Source organism: Vulpes vulpes, chromosome 9 (genome assembly GCF_048418805.1).
Source record: "Vulpes vulpes isolate BD-2025 chromosome 9, VulVul3, whole genome shotgun sequence".
NCBI classification, from domain to species: domain Eukaryota; kingdom Metazoa; phylum Chordata; class Mammalia; order Carnivora; family Canidae; genus Vulpes; species Vulpes vulpes.
The window spans coordinates 33,128,845-33,152,011 of NC_132788.1; the positions used below are offsets into that span (position 1 = coordinate 33,128,845).

Consider the following 23,167-nt stretch of genomic DNA (forward strand, 5'->3'; position numbering starts at 1 on the left):
ATAAGGGACAAATGCTTCTGTTACTTGAGGGAAGCTCCTAGAACTGCATATATTCTTAAGAGAATTTCAAAGATCAGGAAAAAACTACTGTTTCTACTTAAGATGATAAAAGATGAAAGGCATGATGGCCCAACACCTTTGATAGTCTAGTCTTTGTTCAATTGGAGAAATATTACACAGGTAAGTTCTTATCTTCCTGGGAAACAAGATCTGGTACCATTTCCTAGTAAGAGGGACAAAAGAGTGTCATGCAGCAAACTCACTTTTTCAATCTAACAGCTTCCTTGTGGCAAGAGAATACTTCATTTCCTAGCAGCTAAATAAAAGAAAACCAACAAGCAGGGGAGAAAAACAAAAGTTTTCTCAGCCAAGCTGACTCACTCAACTTTCAGTAGAAGCCCATTATCACATTACTACACAAGCTCCTCCTTCACGCTACCTATTTACATATTCATTTGACTGAGCTTTTCCAATAAAGATTTGAGAAAAAGCCAGATTCAAATACAGAATTCATGCAATCAACATTTAGAAAGTGCCTAAAGAAACAAAACACTGCTAACTGATGCTCCTTCATACATCTTGCCAAAGTCAAGCATAGCAATGCTCAAGTCTACGGTGGTATTAGGATATCCCAAAATGGGAAATTTTTTCATATGAATGAAAATAACCTGAACTTTAAGGTTTTCTCATTTTATTCTTTAGTGAGGATTCCGTCTTCTGTTGCTGACAGGTACTTGATTTTAAACTCTTCAGTAAAATGAGTATGTGCTATTTTTTAGTTATCAATAATATGGGCCAAACACCTGTATGATGCATTTCTTCTGAAGGCTTTAATGCACTTTTATAGATGTTATTTATCCTCATAGATTTTCTATTTAAAGATTTCAGATGGCTGCCTCATCATCATTCTAACATAAGAAAAGACAAGTACTTAATCTGCAAACAGAAAAAATGAGACTGAGGATCCATGTATTCTCCCTAGGAATTAACTGCTAGCCAGGGACAGAACTGGCACATCATCTCTTCACTAGATTGGACATGTCGTCCCTTACTTGCATCAACAACACAAAGACATTTTGTATGTTTTTCTCTGTTCTGCTCAATCATTACATATATGTAAAGGCTTACTTTTTAATTTTCTTATTTACATATTTCAAAAACACTGGATATATACTTAACAACCAAACTCCTCCACATTCATTGTCATACTGGTCTAAAATATTAAGATACATAGTCTGTTGGTAAGAGCATGGATCTGCAGTAGACTCAAGTAGACATGAGTTCAAATCTCCGTTGAGTGGCTAATGTGACCCTGGGCAAATTCTTTAACTACTGGAATCCTCATCTATCAGTAGGGCAGTGGTACCTCTTAAGAGTGTATCAAATTAGGTAACATACATAATTTACTTAGCACAGTGCTCTATATGGTAGCCAACTCCACTATCATCAAAATTATTAAAGAGTCCTGCAGAGAGTTTTGAGTAGCTTCTGATGAGAATCTTATTTAATGTCGAAGATAAAGTACCGATCTTGGTCATGGGAAGGCAGAGAGTGTTACTGATCTGGGTGATGGGACAGGCAGAGAAAGTACTGGTCTGGGTGATGGGAAGGCACAGAGAGTACTGTTCTGGGTGATGGGAAGGCACAGAGAGTACTGGTCTGGGTCATGGGAAGGCACAGAGAGTACTGGTCTGGGTGATGGGAAGGCACAGACAGTACTGGACTCAGTGATGGGAAGGCACAGACAGTACTGGTCTGGGTGATGGGAAGGCACAGACAGTACTGGTCTGGGTCATGGGAAGGCACAGAGAGTACTGGTCTGGGTCATGGGAAGGCACAGACAGTACTGGTCTGGGTGATGGGAAGGCACAGAGAGTACTGGTCTGGGTGATGGGAAGGCACAGAGAGTACTGGTCTGGGTCATGGGAAGGCACAGAGAGTACTGGTCTGGGTGATGGGAAGGCACAGAGAGTACTGGACTCAGTGATGGGAAGGCACAGACAGTACTGGTCTGGGTGATGGGAAGGCACAGAGAGTACTGGTCTGGGTGATGGGAAGGCACAGAGAGTACTGGTCTGGGTGATGGGAAGGCACAGAGAGTACTGGTCCGGGTGATGGGAAGGCACAGAGAGTACTGGTCCGGGTCATGGGAAGGCACAGAGAGTACTGGTCTGGGTGATGGGAAGGCACAGAGAGTACTGGTCCGGGTCATGGGAAGGCACAGAGAGTACTGGTCTGGGTGATGGGAAGGCACAGAGAGTACTGGTCCGGGTCATGGGAAGGCACAGAGAGTACTGGACTCGGTGATGGGAAGGCACAGAGAGTACTGGTCCGGGTCATGGGAAGGCACAGAGAGTACTGGACTCGGTGATGGGAAGGCACAGAGAGTACTGGACTCGGTGATGGGAAGGCACAGAGAGTACTGGACTCGGTGATGGGAAGGCACAGAGAGTACTGGACTCGGTGATGGGAAGGCACAGAGAGTACTGGACTCGGTGATGGGAAGGCACAGAGAGTACTGGTCTGGGTCATGGGAAGGCACAGAGAGTACTGGACTCGGTGATGGGAAGGCACAGAGAGTACTGGACTCGGTGATGGGAAGGCACAGAGAGTACTGGTCTGGGTCATGGGAAGGCACAGAGAGTACTGGACTCGGTGATGGGAAGGCACAGAGAGTACTGGTCTGGGTCATGGGAAGGCACAGAGAATACTGGACTCGGTGATGGGAAGGCACAGAGAGTACTAGTCTGGGTCATGGGAAGGCACAGAGAGTACTGGTCTGGGTCATGGGAAGGCACAGAGAGTACTGGACTCGGTGATGGGAAGGCACAGAGAGTACTGGTCCGGGTCATGGGAAGGCACAGAGAGTACTGGACTCGGTGATGGGAAGGCACAGAGAGTACTGGACTCGGTGATGGGAAGGCACAGAGAGTACTGGTCTGGGTCATGGGAAGGCACAGAGAGTACTGGACTCGGTGATGGGAAGGCACAGAGAGTACTGGTCTGGGTCATGGGAAGGCACAGAGAATACTGGACTCGGTGATGGGAAGGCACAGAGAGTACTGGTCCGGGTCATGGGAAGGCACAGAGAGTACTGGACTCGGTGATGGGAAGGCACAGAGAGTACTGGTCTGGGTCATGGGAAGGCACAGAGAGTACTGGACTCGGTGATGGGAAGGCACAGAGAGTACTGGTCCGGGTCATGGGAAGGCACAGAGAGTACTGGACTCGGTGATGGGAAGGCACAGAGAGTACTGGACTCGGTGATGGGAAGGCACAGAGAGTACTGGTCTGGGTCATGGGAAGGCACAGAGAGTACTGGACTCGGTGATGGGAAGGCACAGAGAGTACTGGTCCGGGTCATGGGAAGGCACAGAGAGTACTGGACTCGGTGATGGGAAGGCACAGAGAGTACTGGACTCGGTGATGGGAAGGCACAGAGAGTACTGGTCTGGGTCATGGGAAGGCACAGAGAGTACTGGACTCGGTGATGGGAAGGCACAGAGAGTACTGGTCTGGGTCATGGGAAGGCACAGAGAGTACTGGACTCAGTGATGGGAAGGCACAGAGAGTACTGGTCCGGGTCATGGGAAGGCACAGAGAGTACTGGACTCGGTGATGGGAAGGCACAGAGAGTACTGGTCTGGGTCATGGGAAGGCACAGAGAGTACTGGACTCGGTGATGGGAAGGCACAGAGAGTACTGGTCCGGGTCATGGGAAGGCACAGAGAGTACTGGACTCGGTGATGGGAAGGCACAGAGAGTACTGGACTCGGTGATGGGAAGGCACAGAGAGTACTGGTCTGGGTCATGGGAAGGCACAGAGAGTACTGGACTCGGTGATGGGAAGGCACAGAGAGTACTGGTCTGGGTCATGGGAAGGCACAGAGAGTACTGGACTCAGTGATGGGAAGGCACAGAGAGTACTGGTCCGGGTCATGGGAAGGCACAGAGAGTACTGGTCCGGGTCATGGGAAGGCACAGAGAGTACTGGACTCGGTGATGGGAAGGCACAGAGAGTACTGGACTCGGTGATGGGAAGGCACAGAGAGTACTGGTCTGGGTCATGGGAAGGCACAGAGAGTACTGGACTCGGTGATGGGAAGGCAGCTCAGCCCGAATCGTTGGGCACACGGGCGGTAAGGACGAGCGTGCGGTGGGTCCGCACCGCCGGGTGGCGCCTGGGGTGGGGGTGGGGGTGGGGGGGCTCGGCAGGGGGCAGCCCGGGGCACGGGGAGGGCGCGCGCCGTCACTCACGCGGGGGGCACGCCCCTCGGCAGGCCCAAGGCGTTGACGGCCGCAGGCGGGGGCTGCGAGGGCAGCAGGGCGCTGAGGAAGGCCGCGGGCGTCTGGCTGTGGGCGAAGCGGGCCGTGGGCGAGGCGCACAGGGCGGCCGGCGCAGCCGAGGCGGCGCTGGGCAGCGGCGGCGGCGGCGGCGGCAGCGGGAACACGTCGGGCAGCGGGCAGGCCGTGGTGGGGCTGAAGGCCGGCGGCGGCGGCGGCGGCGGGGGCGACGGCGAGGACGGGCCCCACGGGGCCTCGGGGTCGAAGGGCGGTGAGAAGGGCGCGGGCGCGCGGCCAAACTGCTTCCGGGTCGGGGACAGCGGCGACGGCAGGCTGGACGAGCTGGGGCTGGAGGCTGGCGAGCCGTGGCCCGACGCGGGGCCCAGGTTCTGCGCCGCGATGAACTGCTTGGGGCGCGCGTAATTGAAGGAGCCGGAGGCCTGCATGGCGGGCGCGGAGCGGGGGGCCAGCGCGCTCATGGGCTCGGCGGCGGGCGGCGGCGGGGAGGGCGGCGGCGGGGGCGGCGCGCCGGCCTCCTGCTCCAGGCGGACTTGGTGCTGCAGCTGCTGCAGTCTCAGAGGGTCCCTGCGGGGAGAGGAGAGGCACACGGTCAGGCAGGGAGGGGGCGAGGCGGCCACAGCCAGCGGGACCTCGGGATCCAGCGTAAGCCTGACCCGACGTGACCCACATCCGGGTACAAGTTCCCGGGTGGTCCTTCTGTCGGACTTCCAGGAGCCACAGTTCATGTTAACAAAACCAGACGTGTGAAGAGAGAAACTTTGGACGTGAGTCCTCAGTCCTCTATTTGTCCTTTTTTTGGGGGAAGAGAATTCTGTCATGAGAAAGTTAAAAGTTATTTTGGGAAGATCTCGGTTAGTCCAATTTGCCTGCTTTAGTGCTGTCAACTCTGCATTCAGTAAACACCAAAGGGTGATTTGGGGTGTATTCCCCCAAAATCTACTTTAATTGATCCATTTGTTGCCTACAAAAACATACTACAAAATTTACTATCACCAGAATTTCAGTAGTCAACCCTGAACTGCCAATTATTTATACAAACCTTAATACACACTGATGTTTTGTGATATGTCTGAAATACACAAGCAACACCTATCTTTAATATGTAGGTGTTCAATAAGCAGTAACAAATTATTTTAGCATAATAATAATGCAGCCTTAATTACCCAAGGGCTTTCCACTGAGAAGAGAGAGTCTGAATTTTAACTTCTACAAAAGTTAGTAAGCAGCTAGCAATGAGCTAAAATAAAATCTATTTTACTCCAGCTTTCCTGGTTGGCTGAATTTTACATCCAAGATGTTTTCCTTTATTCAGTGACCAATGGCTGTCAAAAGAAACCCAACAGAAGGTGGCCCTAGATCAAGAGCAGCCATGAATATGCAGAGCCATACTCCTAACTTTAAGCCTTTTATAACTTAAAAAAAAAAAATACCGCAAAACTTCCCTTAACCATAAGTGTTTAATTTTCAAAATCATGCATTTAGAAATTCAAAGCAATGAAAGGAACTGAAGCTGCTGATCAAAGCAAAAAAAACTCAAGAATCAAGAAGATTTAGCTCTCTTAGCAAGTATCAGTAGATGTAGGAACATCCTTCCTGTGTCATCCATCCTCTCCTATAATTATCCAGTAAAGTGAGTACACTTAAATCCACAAAAAGAACAAGAAATAAGTTGCTTGGGAACTGAAAAGCAGATGGTTCTATTATGTATATCAAGTATATACATGGTTCTATATGCTTAATCTGTACAAAGCATCAAAGATTTCAACAAAGAACTTTGTGGGGTCAGTCCAATGGAACTCAACTGGAGCGTTTGAAAAGCAGCCATGCCACTGCTAGGATTCACTAAATGGTGAAGCTGCAGATGTCAGTGTGGTTTGGGTCCACTGTCCAGCACATGCACGCCTGCATTCATGTATTTAGAACTGGCCCAGGAATAGAACTCACAAAAACCACCCAATAGCTCTAAAACCCATCATCAAGCACTCTCATGCTGAATCCCCAAATGCTCCTTTCTGATCTCCCTGCCTGTTCTATCACCTTATTTCTTACTGTGTATCCTAATCCTTGAATATTCATCATGAACATTCAGGGGACCTGTGTACCTGGGTTGAGAGTGATTTGTATGGCCCTCTTCAGAGGCACTGCTCCTCTACTCTGGCCAGCTGGGCGCACCATGGTCAGAGCCTCACCTTATTCTAAGGTATTTTGAGCTTGGCCTGGCATCAGCAAACAGCTGTGTGCAGTGGCTCTGGCAAGGCTGTTAGAAACCTAGCATTCCCTATGTCTGGTGTCAGGATTCCTCTGCCCCAAGATGAGGGACTGGCTCCTGAGAAGCCAGTCTTCAAAGAAGCCAGGGCAGGAAAGCCCAGACCACCACCATATTCTGACTCTCCCGGGGTCAGACCTACTCATTGGACCATTCAAAACAGCCACCAAGTTTGTTAACCCATGTGGGCTTAAAGCTGCTGACATGCTACTTTTAGTAACAAGTGACAGTTCAAGAAAGTCTTAATATAACATTTCATAAGAAATGAACAGGCATTCTATTGACCTGGTTAGTAGTAGATACTGCGGTAAAGAACTCTGCTAGGTTTCTACTCCCCCATTTTGCACTGGGCACAGACTAAAATATGCAGAGAACTGGACAGGTTGGAAGGGAGAGTAAAACAGTTATTTTGAATCATTGAGTATCTGCCTTAATTTCTGGCAAATCATAATATTTTAAAGAATACTTGAATTAAATGGATCTGACACCTGGATTTTGAGATGATGAAAGGCACAACTCTAAGTCATTTTCTCAGTCCTTTTTTGTTTTTTTTTTTTAATAATAAGTTGATTTTCACAGAGATAAAAAGGCAAATGGAATGAAAGGCACCAGAAACGTCTTTGGAAATTACTTAAATGTTATAAAAATTCATCACTTCTCTTTCCCCATTTTTTTCCTGCTGTCTTTTTTCTGAAAATGAAACTGAATTGAACTTCTTGGAAGTACTGTGGAAAGGCTGAAAAGTTAAGAGTTCTGGACACCCTAGTCGCAAGGATGACACTTTGAGCATCATATTAAAGTCTTTGGTTTTGCACAACTCCATCTACCCCCCCCACACACACACAGAGCATGTACCCCTCTCTGCCTCAACCCCAATTCAAAAAGTCTAAGGAATGTCCTATCCTTACTCCTCCTTCAATTTTAAAGGCTTCAATACTGAAGGAAATGAAATGTCTGGACTTTTGATTATGCACCTGTCACAGCCCATTTACAAATGGGGAAACTTCAAGTAACTTGCTCAAGGTCACAGAGCAGGTTACCTGGAGAGCCAGGTTAGATTTGTGTCTGTGTCTGGCTTCTTTAACTGCACCAGGTACGTCAACATAGAAGAACCCCCATCTCTGATGCAATTAAAAAAATTCTGTGGTCATCTTCCCCTTCTAAGAATTTTTCCCACTCATGCCTCCACGAAGCCATGGCATGAGGACTTTCAGGATCTGAATCATCAAAGTTTTAAATTTTTACATATTTAAGACTATATTTAAGAATATCTAACTTCAAACTTGAATCTTTTTAGAGTGAAATGGTACAAAGATGCGAAGATCTTCACGGCTCAGAAAGGGACTATGTAAATACGAAGTCAGTGGATGCCCCTCTTCTATTACAGAAAGTCAAGAGCCCAATGGTTTAGACATTGATTTTTAAGTAGAACAGTTTTACAGACAATTGGATGGGACAAAGGTTTAGATTTGACAGGGATAAACAGATGTAGAACCTGATTTACTTGCCAATTCAGTAATCTCTCTTGCCACTAGATTAAAGAAGCTGTGGAAAGCACAACTGGCTAAGTGACAGTGGTTCAGGAGAAGAAGGCTGGCCTCAAGCTGGATGGCACTGGCATGGAACCCAACTCCACCAGCTACTCCCCACAGCTAGTAGCTGTGGGGCCACCACGAGGATTAAGCGAGCACAGTGCCTGGTTGACAGTGTGCACTCTAGAGACATGTCACGGCATGGAAGAACCACCACATCAGTTCAGGTTACTGTACAAAATGGACCTTTAAAAAAAACATGCAGATAATGTTCTACTTACTGCAAGAGAATTTTCTTCTTTTTCTGTTCCCACTGCATGTGGTGGCCCTTCTTGGACTCATGAAACCACAGCAGTGTGGGAGATGAGAGACAGCACTAATTATACACCTAGCACTGGACTGACTCATTTTTCAGCAATCCTGGGAGGTTGGGATCTTCATCCCCATTTCAGGACAGCCCAGGTGGCTCAGCGGTTTAGCACCACATTCAGCCCAGGCCATGATCCTGGGGACCCGGGATCAAGTCCCACGTCAGGCTCCCTGCATGGAGCTTGCTTCTCCCTCTGCCTTTCTCTGTCTCTCATGAATAAACAAAATCTTTAAAAACAACAATAAAAAGACTCCCCCCCCCCCCCCTCCTAGTTTAGTGAGGCCAAGTAATTTGTCTAAGGGCAAAACCTGGATGTGAAGGCTGGTTGGCTTGAAAGTCTTGCTTCATCATTCTCTCCAAAGTGCTCAGTAAACAAACAAAAAGGTTTATTAAAATGTTAGCTTATTATTACTACATATCACTTTTTCTCTGGGGGACTGCAGCCCAAGCTCAAAATAAATGATGTGAAAGTAAATTTCTGGAAAACAACTTTTATGTAAATTGGAAATTCCCAGTATGTCTCTCTGGAGCAATGTCTGGATTGCAAGAAATAATTTATCCTCTGCTCATATTAATAAAGATGGAGTATTTATAATTGTCTGGAGAAACTCCTGGGATTGTGAAGCTGGAAAACATTTGTGCTTTCAGAATAAATATGCTGTTGGTTTATATACTTTCTTTAGTTTGCTAATTGTGTGATACAGAAGCCATTGTATGATGAAGAGGTGCAGTACTGCGACCCTCTGAACCAAGAGCTCTGCTGGTCCTGCTATTGATAAACACTTGGAAGGCAAGGACTGTGACCTCCAGCACCCTCACAACACACAACTGAACATCACACATGGCAGACACACACTTTCAGTGGCAGAAACCATATTAGTTTCTGTACCCTGCTGGGCTCAGCAGGTAAATTTATTAGGGTCGTCCATACTGGACTGGGGAATTTTGAGAATTTTCAAACGAAGGTAGGTAAATGAATTAGGGAATAAACTGGGTGTTCCCACAACAGCCCTCTCCGGTTGGGATTAGCTCAGTATCAGGTGTAGGAGAGAACTCAGTATGTTAATTCTGGGAACTTATAAAATAGAACTCCTACAAGGGCTCAGTTCAGGGAGTACTGATTAAAGTCCATCTGCTTTATTATATTAGTACTTCAAATGTCTTGTTCTTGTCTCTATTACTCATACTTTAATTTATGTCTTTATATCACATGAATGAGGTCCACCTGATGAGGGTCAATATCAAACAACTTGCTTTATTTAGCACTAACTTTTTAATGCCTCTTGGTAAAAGGTACAAACTCAGTCTTGAGAACAATCATTTATACAATAAAAATGCGTTAATATAAGCCAATGAGAATGTACTACACAGGGTTTGCGGGGAGGTTGTAAGTGCAAAAATGACTATGAAATTTAAATACATTCTCTCTAAGGTTGGGGGAGAGGGCAGGGATAGAAGATTTGGATTTTCTACAAAGTACCATCAACCAGGGAATGTTAACATCAAAACTGACCACTGCTTGGGAATGTGTGTTTAACATTTACTGCATAATGACATAGGTTTCTTTATAAAAGCCATGTTCTTTGATCTTTAATTTTATTCTGTGCCTTTTGTAAATCATCCTGACTCTCTAGATAGAGCTGGGATGGACCACAATTAATTACATAGGAGGGTTCAGGGAAGAAGTGACCTGAGTGAAATCAGCACACGACTGGAGCCTCTTTTAGAAAAAAGACTCATCCTTTCCACTCAGAATAAGAACTGCATCTGGCTCTGCTACAGAAAAACAGTAGCTCTTTATGTCTTAATATATAAAGCTGATGTCTATCTGAGGTCAATCCATGTACCATGAGAGAAGGGTGAGGAGCCACTGCTGACCAATTCATAATCCTCCTGGGAAAGTCTCTGGAATATCAAAGGATGGCTGTGGCTCAGGGAGTGAGGACGGAAGGGCTGGGATGGTGCTGGAACAAGGAAGGGCCTCAGAACGTGAATCCTGCAGCTGGCTTTCCCTTTAGGGGGTCTGTGGGGTACATCAATGGTCCTTTGGCTTTGTGAAGGCTGTGGTCCAAGCATTTATAGTCCTACCAAAAGAAAAGGATTGTATCCCAACTGAACCGTATGTGATAAGGGACAGGCTCCCATGGTGTTTGCAGGTCCTAAGCAGTAAGTCTGACGAATCTAGATGAGATTCAACACTGGTGTCACCTTCTTTAAGGGAGTGAGGTCAGGTTCTAAAAGCATCAACTCAACATCATAGTTCAGTGCCTTAGATCATTTTCATTTCTGTTGCCACAGAGGCTAGGGGAAATACGGGTAGATACTAGTTGCTAATTCTTATAAAAACTGCAAATATAGTGGACATTAACAGAAATACAGACTGTTCCCAGCTGAACATGTTTGGTATTAATTCTTAACGCAAAGCGCACCTTCGAAGAGAAATGTGGTTTCTAACCTTTCCTGTCAATACTTGAGGCAATGTCACTGATCACATTTCTAACCAAAACACCAAAAAAACAAAAAACAAAAAACAAACAAAAAAAAACCACTCCCCGTGAGACAGATGCTAAGGAATTTTCATGTCTTAAGCTTTAAATTTCTCTGAGATTTTAAAGAATTGGGAGTGGGGTTGGGGAAATGGACAGATACTTAACTTTGAGAAGTCTTATAACGAGATGAAGAATTCATGGTATATTTTAAGGTTTCATATGGTTAACATTTCTTCAAATTTCCATTTTCTCATTGAGAGGCTTGTCCCATCCCTCCTGTGTCATTTCCAACTTAGTTTATGTTTGCTGAACCAAATATATCTACAACAGTATGCATTTTGTACTTGTAAGAATGTATTAGTAGAGGCAAAGTGTCTTATCTTTCCAAAGAAATAATGGTCATCTACTCACCAAGTGGCTTTAATATGCTCAGAGAACAAAATAGCGATTCTCTCACTTCTCTACACCTTCTGTTTTTATCTTCAATTTCTCTCTGCGTTCCGATATAAGCAGCTCAATAAATATTGTCTGAATTTAATTACAATCCTCAGATTTCTCTATTCCATCAGGCAATATGGCACTCCAGCCCATGCCACTGCATTGTTCTAAGGGAGTACAGGTGTCCCGCCCATAAAGCCACTATCACACAGGCTATCTGCAAGAACACAGAGTCACCCAGAGAAACGTTCAAATAGTTCAACTCCAGTTCAGCCACCAACTGTTTATGACTTTGGATAATTGACTTCATCAAGGACCCATTCCCGGCTCTAACATATGAATTTATAATGTATCTGTAAGGTCCTAGTAAACTTTCAGATTTTATGATCCTTACTCTTCAGTTGGGTACATTTAAAAATAACAAAGAAACTGAGGAGTAAAAAGGAGCTCACAACTACCCAAGCCCAAGCCTGGTGTGTATTCATATACATATATTAATCCTATGCATATGCTGTTTTCACACCCATTCAAACTGTCTTTGAAAACTGAGTATGTTATTTCCTGTAAACAGAAATAGATTTTGAAGGCTTTAGAGAAGCAAACTAAAATCCTTCCACAAAGGATTCTTATAAAATCTTGTAAGAGGAAGGATGCTTTTATTCTATAAACGATCACCACCTCATCAGTTAACATTAATTGAATTTTTTTCTTCATGTAGATGAATTCTACATCAATTCTGTCCATAAGTTAAGAAAAATAGCTTTGGGGTCTTGTGTGTCTCAAAACAGCTCGCATGGGAACTGGGTTGGATGTGGTTTTGTAGAATGTTCTCTCTTAGAGAACCATGAACTATTTCAGTGGCTCAAGAACTGCTCAGCATTCTGTGAATATATCCTGACCCTCTTTCCACCACAAAACCTCTTTTGTCCTTTGTCCTGATTTTGTAAACCTCCTAAAAAATTAAGGTATTTGCTTGACCATAAAGATACGGGTTACATTGTGCCCTGGATCTGTAATCCCTAAATGCCAGTCCTTTCTCGTTCTCACTCTTCCTTCCTCTGCAGCATCTGACAATGCAAGCCCCTACCCACTCCTTCTCGAAGCACTCTTCTTGCCACCATAATCACCACCACCACTGTCCTTGCTCTCCTGTGTTTCCCTCATGGCTTCTTCTCCAGCCCTTTGACTATGGGTGTCCCCCCAATATCAAACTTCCCAATCACTCCCTAATCCACCTCTGATTCAGACCCCAGTCCTGAATTCCAGTTCTCTTGCCCAGTTCATAAAACATAAACTTACCACACCGAAGACAGTGTGCCACTCCCTCCTCTTGAATTTCCTCCCCCTAATAACGGCTGTTAATTCAAAGATCCCCACAATTTGGCCCAGAGCAGTCCTAACTTCTTATCACTAACTCCTGCTCTATCTCCACATTTTCATCCTTCCTAATTAGTCTCCTTGTCCTGCAAACTCTCATTGGCTTTTCCTTCTTAGCCTTCTCAAATCTCTTGGAAACTACCCCCCCCCCCCCCCCCGGCTTCTCTCTCTATCGCTTTGTGCCCCTTTCAACATCTCTCTTTCCTTGAAGTCCTCCCCAGAAATATCTAACAATTCTTTCTCCCTCTTGCAAGCTATGCCAGTCCTCAAGCAGTGACATTTTCCACCCACACCCACAAGCCCGATCTAGAGCCAGGTTTGTGGTCTCCGTGCTCTCTTGGTAATGATTGCAACATTTTGCTCGTAGACATCACCACCTGTGAGGAGCTCACCAGGCATTGTTTTATGCGGAATATAGGAAGGTGAAACAATCCGAGCTCTTAGAATGATGACAGCACTTATATTCTGGTTTTTTAGTATCTAAAATATGAGACTCCCATCCCCCAGTTGGGAGTGTTCGTGAAGCTGGTTAGCACAAGTTCCGAATTTGGCATCTGTGTGGCACTCCATCATGTTCCAGGCAGAGAAAGTCTGTACCAGTGCCCAGTTTCCATTTTATTTGGTTATCAGTCAGAAGTGCCTAAGTTGATGTTTACCTTAAGGAAAAGTGTCTCAGGGACATTTTCAGAACTTGGTGAGAACTGGAGTCATCCCTAGGCATTTCTTTTCTTTAGAAGGGACCCTAATTGCAATGTTCTCTTTCAAAGCATAGATTGCATCCTAAGATAACAAAGTCGGCCCCTGAACCGAAGGAGGAAATGGTTCCCTGTGTATCCATTGTGTAGCAGCAGCTCATAAAGATCTAATAGTGCAGTATGAACAAGGCTGCGCTGGATGCCTGTGCTGCAACCTGAAGCCCGCATGTCCGCCCGCAACTTCATGTTCCTATCTGGACTCATTTTTCAAGTGTTGGGGAGCACTGCCAGGAGTTCCTACCAGCTGATACTGAGTTAAAGAATATGTAGGTGGAAGCCATGCTTTCTTTCTGGGAGTAGGCGGCCATTGGTTGGAGACATGGCAGCAAGCATTCATAAAAGCAAGTAATGACTCACCCCAGTTGGTGAGTAATTGGATGAGTTCCTTTTTTTTAAGATTATTTTAGAGAGAGAGAGAGACCAAGAACGGGAGGGGCTGAGGGAAAGAGAATCCCAAGTAGACTCTGTGCTGAGCACCAAGCCCAACATGGGGCTTGATCTCATGATTCTGAGGTTGTAACCAGAGCTGAAATCAAGAGTCAGACGCTTAATCAACTGAGTGAGCCACCCAGGCATCCTGGAGTGAGTTCCTTCTTAAAATCAGTCTTCTGAAACTCCAAGAGAAGTGGTCATCTGCTTTTATTATCAACCATTCTTGTCTTCATCTGGTAAAAGCAGTTTATCCTTTCCTTTACAGGTCAGTGTCTACTCTATTCCTTGTGGGTCTGCCAGATATAAACCTCCAACCTTTGGAGGGTCACAGGGTGAGCATGTGACCTAGGACTGGCAAATCATTGTTGGCTTCACCAAATCATTCAAGGTTAAATGTATGATCCAGGTCAGACTAGGCCAATCAGGATTTTTCACACTGAAGACAAGAAGGACCTATATGTCTCTCTCCTTTGATGGCTAACTAGAAGGACAGGATCCCTCAGAGGTGCTGGCTGCGGTGGAAGAGACTATAAAAAGGAAGCCAATACATTAAAAAAAAAAAAAAAGCCATTGTTGAGAAATAGAAGACAACAGAGGCAACCTGGGATGCCTATCTGCCTATCTTAGCCTTATGCCTATCTGAGCTATCAACCGGATAGCTCTCAGATCAGTTTTATTTCTGAATTCCATGTACAAAAATAACTGGTCCTCTCCGTTTTTTGGGGGGGTTTGTTTTGTTTTGTTTTTTTGCTTAAGTTAGTTCAAATGTTCTCTAACACTTCAAAAAAAGTAGCCTTGGAGACCGACCAGTCACTAATCCAATTTCCTTATTTTACAGATAAGGAAATAGAAACATAGACTAACTACACAAAATTATCAGCTGGTCAATGCCCAAGGCCTGACAAGAGCATCTTGCCTATGAGAATAATATTAAAAATTAATAGCAGGGCACCTGCGTGGCTCAGTGGGATAAGCATCTGAGTCTTGATTTCAGCTCAGGTCATGATCTCAGTCAGGGTCCTGAGATGGAGCCACACATCCAGCTGCATGCTCCGCAGGGAGTCTGCATGAGATACTCTCTCTCCCTCTGCCCTTCCCGCCCCCCTCTCAGATAAAACCTTTAAAGAAAATTAATAGCACTACCTGAAGCTGATGAATCAGTAAATAATGACTACATATACTGTTTATAAAATTGTGAAAGAAACCATCAGAAGTCTAAAAACAAATGGCTAAAAAAAGTGTTGATCTCTGGAGAGTAAGACTAGAATGAGGTGGAGGCAGTCTTTTATTTTTGCATTTCATAGCCTCCTATACTAGTAGTTTGAGTATTTTTTTAACCTTGTACATGTAAAAATACGTTTAAAATATAAAATTCTTAAGATATTCAAATTATAATCATATTAATTCTTAAAACATATCAAATTCCCAAAGCTTCTATTTTAAAAACAGTCACATGGTAAAAGACGATACAATGCTCTTGTCTTAATAATGAAAGATCCGAGAAGCAAGAGAACATCTATTCCATGTATCTGAAGTCTCCTGGGGAGGTCCTTGTCCAAAGACTTTAATCAATCCTGACAACCACTACTACTATTGGTACCAAGAGCTTCATTACCACCACTGCTCCTACTGATCACAGAGAACTCTTGCTGAGCACTTGCTATGTACCAAGCACTATGAGGAGTACTTAATCTATACCAACTATACTGAATCTTTATAAAAGCCTAAGGAGATAAGACCTCACTTATCTCCATTTTACAGATGAGGAAACTGAGGCACAAAGTTAAAAAGTAAGTTGCTCAAAGCTACACAGCTGGAAAGTAGTGCCAGTGGGCTTACACTGAGGTGGTGTGGCTCATGAGTCTACTGTTATGGTATCTCTCATCAAGGCAGCAGGACTTATCTAATACTGCAAGTGCACTATGATCCTTTCAGCCACAGGGGACCTTTGTAATGTGGGTTCCACCCAAAACTGGCTCTATCACTCCCATCCCATTGTTTCTTTGTTACTGGGATAACAACATTGCAATGGAGCCTAAAACAGCTACCCAGAGAGACAACTTGGCTCTGACTAGAAGACATTCCACATGTACAATTTTAGATAGGGAATGCTTTATGTCTCATATGCTATGCTTTGCAGACTTTTATTTCTTGGGGAAATTGCCACTGGGCTACTCAGTGCTTTCGCCAGCAGAAGTAACTATGCCACAAATTATTTGTATGGCCTTGACTAAAATGGGTCTAAATTTTTTCTTATCTGTGAAATAGAAAGTTGGACTATTTTAAAATAGTCCCTTAAAAAATATATTTTCAAGTTCCTCCAAGCTATAAAGTCCACAATCTCATCTTTGAAGATTGGACATGTGCATATTAATTTGTTGTGTTACTGCATCTTTGAAGAGATTGCATCACTAAATATGCTGGAATTTAAAAAAATATGGTATCTTCCACATACTAATGAACAACAGTTATAAAGATGACTTTTTTAGATTTTTAGTAACATAAACTCATTGGGCAGCCCTGGTGGCTCAGCAGTTTAGTGCCACCTTCAGCCCAGGGCATGATCCTGGAGACCTGGGATCGAGTCCCACATCAGGCTCCCTGCATGGAGCCTGCTTCTCCCTCTGCCTGTGTCTCTGCTTCTCTCTTTCTCTGTGTCTCTCATGAATAAATAAATAAAAATCTTTTAAAAAATAAATTATATAAGCCCTTCGATGAAGAGGTAAACATTTCTGAATAAGTAAGCTGCCAATAACATTTTCTACATATTTCAATCTCCCAAGGGTAAATAAATGAGAGGAACGCATAGCTGGACCCCAGTACTCAAAGAGTAATTGATACTCACTTAAAGGCTGACTGCTGCTAGTTTCAATGTTAATGACGGAGATATTCAAGCTCAGGATTCCACAGTGTGCCTGCACACATTGCCTGATCACCAGGCACCAATTCCAACCTTTCATCCGAAGAGGGAAAAGGTTCTTGAAGCAACTCAAAAATGCATTTTGGCAAACTCAAGATATGTAGCTTAGCAGCATGCACTCAGAGACTTGTGACCCATGGAAAAGAACTGTTAAATTTTAAATGGCTTTGACCTTTCTTAGCTTATGGCCAACTGACCTTGACATTCCTTAGAGGCCAAGGGATGAGCTGCAGTAATGACAATGCTGACTGACCTTCCCCCTCAGGATGCAGATCCATTCCTGGCAGCAGTAAATGAAGTTTATCCAAATGTGTCTTGGGAAGGACCATAATAAATGAGGTTCCCTCCTTGAGAAATGACTAAAACCATTAAAATAATTCTTAGATAAAACAGCCCAATTACTTAATGTAATTACTCAAGAAAAAAATGAGAGAACTCTATGATAGTTACACAAAGCTTCAATGTGGTTATTTATATATGACTGTGTATAGTCAAGAGGCATTTACTGACCATTCTATTAAAAGGAGTATCCTCTAACATGATATTCATGATATCACAATATGATAAAAGCCCTGCAACATCCTGAAGTGCCTTTTGAAAGAAAACTTTTTATAGTATATTCAGCTACAGTTTTGAACTTGTTTCACTATACTTCATTAATCGTTTCCAAAACATATAAATAATGAGGTTTGCTGTACACTACACTGGGTTTATGATTAGATTTTAAATTTTTATATATTAGGTGGCCCTTCATTGAGCGAAATCATATATGTCCCTGGATAGGCTTATTCTTTTTAAAATTTAAAACAAATAATGGAAAAAGCTACTTGAGTATAAAATATCTGTATGATGATTTAAACAGGAGATTCACAGAATGACAGATGGAAGGAACCTGGATCATCTTGTATGGCAGAGTATCTCGCAGGAGACCACTGACAGAGCTTCAATTAATAACAAGGTTTTTTGCTTTTTTAGCCCCTTCAAGTGAAGATACCAAGATATAAACTTCTTTCACTAAAAGGCTTTCACTAACAAACCAAAAAGTCCTTTCTATAAGAATACAGCTAAGTAGTCCAAAGACCAAAAGAAAAATATGCTGTAAATCAGACAGGTTCCGACAAGGGCTCTTCCTTCCCAGAAGAAGAAAGGGTGTCCGCTTGCTTAGGAATCATGCAGAGCTGTTTAATGGTTTTATGTCCTAATATAGCCCACACATTCGTGGGTGTGTATGTGTGCAGAGACCCATGCATCTGACTAGATACAGTATCAGCATAATGCACATTTTCAAGTTTAAATATGATAATAAAATTATTGTCTAAGGACTATAGTCCTTAGTCCTTATAAAAAAATTATAGAATAATTATACTTTTATTCCTAACTTGACCTTCCAAGTATGATCTTCTGTCTTAATGGTGGCCACCAGTAAAGAAAAGCATGTCTGTAATCCCAGAACAAAGAGTTCATACCAGGGAAACAAAATTAGTATGAATTTTTGTTGTTAATGCCTTCTAAGTAAGATGGGATTAATGTGATAAGGATAGAATAAATAAGAATTATGAATTTATTAGTGATTTTTTTTCTGGCTGTGGAAATTTCTTGGTCTCTAAAATATATGAGTAAATCGAAGATCCACAGAATTTACAAAAATGTCAACATGAGCCAGAGGACATTAGTCACTGATGGTTTATCACACACACACACACACACACACACACACACACTCCTTTAAAGAGGGTTATACTATCATATCCCTTAGGTAAGCTCCCCCTTGGAAGGCAATGGGGGGGCAGGAGGTCACTCCTTACCTAAGGGATATGGAAAAGTTCCTCTGCATGGTGCTTTCCCTAAAGAATTGTATTTGCAAATTTATCCATAACCTCTCATTTCCAGTGAAGTTTTAGTATTCCCACCTTCTCCTGGAGACAGAAAGTTTGTCTTTATAACCTCTTTTCATTCACCTGGTCTAATAATACTCAGTTTAAATTTACCCTGATAAATACCCTGTAACATTTTTAGTTTCTTGCCCATAAACAAAATACTGCCACCAAGTTTTGATTATGGAATTGGCTGGAAAAACAAGGCACTGGCATAATCTTTTTGACCAACATAATTTAACTTTTTTTTTTGGCTTAGAGAATTAAAGCACAAGGATAATGACAGCTTCTGAAAATCAGCATAGTAGTCCTAATGAAACCTTTTCTTTTTTATTTTTATTTTTTTTTTGAAACCTTTTCTTTTTAAAATTGAACTTGTAATTATAACCAGTAACTGCAGACATTTCTATACAATATTCCTTTTTATCTCTTTTGGAATTAAAGTCTTTATATTAGAGTGCACATGACAAAAATGCAAAAACAAATCCTATCTGATTTCCATATGCAGAGAAGAAAAGAACCTTGACCCACAACTCAAAACTATATATAAAAAGTGATTTATATGACTCTTTAAGTTGACTACACACCAAAACTACAAAATTTTAAGAACACATAGGAAAATCTCTGCTACCATACGTAAGGCAAAGATTTCTTAGGTATGACACCAAAAGCATGATCCATAAAAGAAAAAAAAACTGCTAAATTGGACTTCATTCAAATTAAAAATTCATACTCTCCAAAAAGTAAAAAATAGAAAAAGGACACCATGACAAGTATGTTTACTCCATACTTTCTTCCTCCTAATCCAATCTCCAGTCCCAGCATTAACTAAACACTGTTCATCATTCCTTGTGTTCCCTCCCATGCAAGGCCATATTTGTAAAAACATGTGGTATATACTATACGGTAGTTCTATTGCTCTTTATAACAAGATTTTTTTAAAACACAAAAACTTTCATATTCAACACATTTATTACATTATTCACTTAGTCCCATACTCTTGACAACATTCACTGGTCATACACAAATAATTGAGACTAAATTCTTTGGAAATAATTAGTTTTGAAGTTTACTTGAGGAAATATGGAAAAGAAACAGATAAAATGTGTTTGCCTCAGTTAAAACAAACATAAAAATCTTTCCTAAATTATCAGCCTTTCTGTGTATCATTTAGGCCATACTTCATACTTTAGCTATGTCAACTGTCATATCCTGGGGGAGAGATATTGTCATCTGGGACCTGGTCCTCAAATACTATTTGATGTACATAGAAACCAGATTCTTCAGTTGCTTCCATTTCTTTGGGTTTTGGTGTTTTTCAATAATGAAATTCTTTTTTAAAGAAAAATAAGAATCTCTTGAGTCACTTTGATAATAAGAGGAAATATTTGCCCAGGCCGAACTAAAAACATTTTTCACACTTCACAGCCCAATTCGCTTCCTCAATGACTCATGTAATACCCAAGTGAGCAAGAATAGGACTCCCACCTCGCTCTATTTCATGATCCTGTTTTATTTCTTCACAGCATCTATCACGAAATTACTGCATTTATGTATCTCTTTTTATGCTTTCCACCTAAACGCCCAGCCCTCCAGCCCACCCCTACTCCATCTCTGGGAGGTCAATGCCCTAAGGGAAAGTACTTTTTCTGTCCAGTGATACAGAGCTATGGTTCAGGATATGAGGTAGGCCTGACACACAGTAGGTGCTCAACAGATACTTCTCCACTGAACAAGCTCCATTTCTACTACCAGGTTTAGCTCTTATTCCTGTCATATGGTTTCCAAATTCATCTCCAGCTGTGGGAAGAGAGAGATGACCATTTAGAATACTTATCATTGTTTCTGCTACAATGATTTATTTAGGTATAAAGGTTTGTGCACACCTAATTTATATATGCTAGACCTGTGCTGCCCAAATATAGCAGCCACTAGCCACATGTGGCTGTTGAACACTTGAAGTGTGACTCGTCCGAATTGAGATGTACTATACATTTAAAAAACACACCAGATTTTGACAATTTAGTTCAAAAAGAAAAGTATAAAATGATCTAATTAACATGTTTATATTACTTACATATTGAAACAATATTTTTAATAAATGGGTTAAGTGAAATATATTAAAATTAACTTCATTTCTATCTTTTTTCTTTTTAACATGACTACCAATAAACTAAAACTGCATGTGTGGCCTGTATCTATAGTTCATACTATATTGCTACTGGCGCTCCCCAGAGGCCTGGTTCTAAAACTACTTCTCACAAGAATCTGAAGAGGAATAATACTGCAGAGCATTAGAATCTGAGGCCTTGGTCTCTATGGGGCCAATTATGGGAGGGTAGTAATGGATTTATCCATGGTAGTGGCAAAAAGCAGTCCTCCAAATTCTTATTCATTTTTTCTAATGCATTTACTGGTTCCTTAGCAAGTGATACCAAATTTTTCTAAGATTATGTTTCTCAAACTGTTCTGCTCTTCTAATACATTCACAAAGGTAGGCCTGTTTGGGGCACCCTCAGTGCTATTCATCATGATGGGCGAGAGCACCCCACCATCTATGACAGGGCATTCTCCTTCAGGTGGTAAGAGGAGACTCCAGCCACATGGATGTTCACACTCCCTGCTGCAAGGAGCAGATTATCGACCAGTCACAGGGAAGAAGCTGTGAGGTGAAAGGCAGAGAGAGCAGGCTTTGGGGTGGAGATGAATTTGAATTGTTTCTCCTAAGAAAGCCTTAGGTCCCAAGCCTTGGATCATGAAATAGAGCAAAAGCAAAATGATATAACATGTTAATGGAAGAGGGAACGACCAAGTTATAAAGCTGAGGTTTTAGGTTTAAACAAGGCTGTAGATTTTTTTTTCTTCCAGTTTATAAAAATGTTTAAATAAGAGCCTTAATGCCAAAGTTCGAAAACAATAGTCTACTATCATAAAATGCACACACTATGATTATATTTAGAGTAAACTGAGTGGGTGGGAGAGAATCTAGATTGAAAATGGCCAGACAGTGGGCAGAACACGGCTCTCCAACATGTATTATGTTACTTCTAAAAGACTACAGTCACTTGCTATTGTCTCCTTGTTAAAATCCATTCTGAAAAGTTAACAGTCTTCTCAACCATGGTATTATCACTAAGAATCTTTTGATTCCCAAAAACAGCGTCTCACAGAAAAGCTGCCAAGTCAAAGAGAGATCACAACAGATACTTTCTCCATCCTCAAAGAAGATAACATGTCAATAAAAGTATTGTTTATGCTTGATCAAGCTTTATAAAAACAAGATGCCTGGAAAAACATCTTATAGTACACTGATGAGTATATAACCTGAAAAAAAAAAAAAGCCTTCTGGTAATACTTACTGAGTTTGGCTAAATATAGTTAGCAGCCCTCATGCTTCGTGGCACATTTTCCCCTGGAATTCAGCTAATATAAATAAAACAAACAGAGGGAACCTGGCCCCCCTCCATGAACATTACATCATTCTTCCTTATTAGGAAAACTTCTTCAAACCTGACATTTTGCTGTAAACAATCAGTGTTTAATTCTCAATGAGCAACTCTAGATGGAGAACCACTCTAACCAGAGGGCTGTTATATGTCAGGAGAAATGTGGGTGACATATAGGCTCATTTTAACAATGGTATTTTAATTCTCTAAAGAGTAGCACCATTATGGGAAGCATTTTAATGAGGAACATTTAATGTTTCAAGAAGAAGATACATTTAAGAAAGCATATTTCATATTCCTCAAATTTTTGCTTTCTATATATTTTCTGATATATGCATTATGTTGTGGTGAACAGAAAGAGAAGTCAGAAATTCTTAGATTCTTGATTTATCACAATTAGTTAGAAGCCATATTGTAGGTTTACTATGTAGGTTTACCACAATATGGGTTCTAACCAAAGATTTTCATATCCGATTGATCTTACAATGATGATGTGAAGAAGAAAGACCTCCCTTCTCTTCTCTTAAAACATCCCTCAGTATGATGTTTACCATGTTACACAACTTTGGATTATATTTTTAGTCTGACACATTACTAACATGATAACCTAGCAACAACAGCAAAAATGAACAAATCGGACTCTATTAAACCAAAAAGCTTTGGTAGTAAAGGAAACTGTCAATGAGATGAAAGGAAGTGACCTGTGTGATACGAGAAAATATTTGCAAATCATGTATCTGATAAGGGGTTAATATCCAAACTAAAGAAAGAAATCATGCAAATCAATCACCCAAAATACAAATGATCTAATTAAAAATGACACAGGAACTAAATAGATATTTTCCAGAAGAAGACAGACAGACGGCCAACAGGTGCATGAAAAAGATGCTGAACCTGACTAATCATTAGGTAAATGCAAATCAAAACCACAAAGAGCTATCACCTCACACCTGTCAGGATGGC

General features: G+C 42.2%; 2 protein-coding genes across 8 annotated transcripts in view; one reads left to right on the forward strand and one right to left on the reverse strand.

Moving 5' to 3' along the window:
• The window catches only part of CBR4 (carbonyl reductase 4), a 158,614-nt gene that overhangs the window by 111,190 nt on the left and 24,257 nt on the right, over positions 1–23,167 (forward strand). The gene's annotated exons all lie outside the window — the stretch shown is intronic.
• The window catches only part of PALLD (palladin, cytoskeletal associated protein), a 401,027-nt gene that overhangs the window by 39,292 nt on the left and 338,568 nt on the right, over positions 1–23,167 (reverse strand). For all 6 annotated transcript variants that reach the window (XM_072719731.1, XM_072719730.1, XM_072719732.1 and 3 more), the window contains one exon: positions 4,258–4,869. In XM_072719731.1, the coding sequence (XP_072575832.1) occupies positions 4,258–4,869 (612 nt within the window). The remainder of the gene's footprint in view (positions 1–4,257; positions 4,870–23,167) is intronic.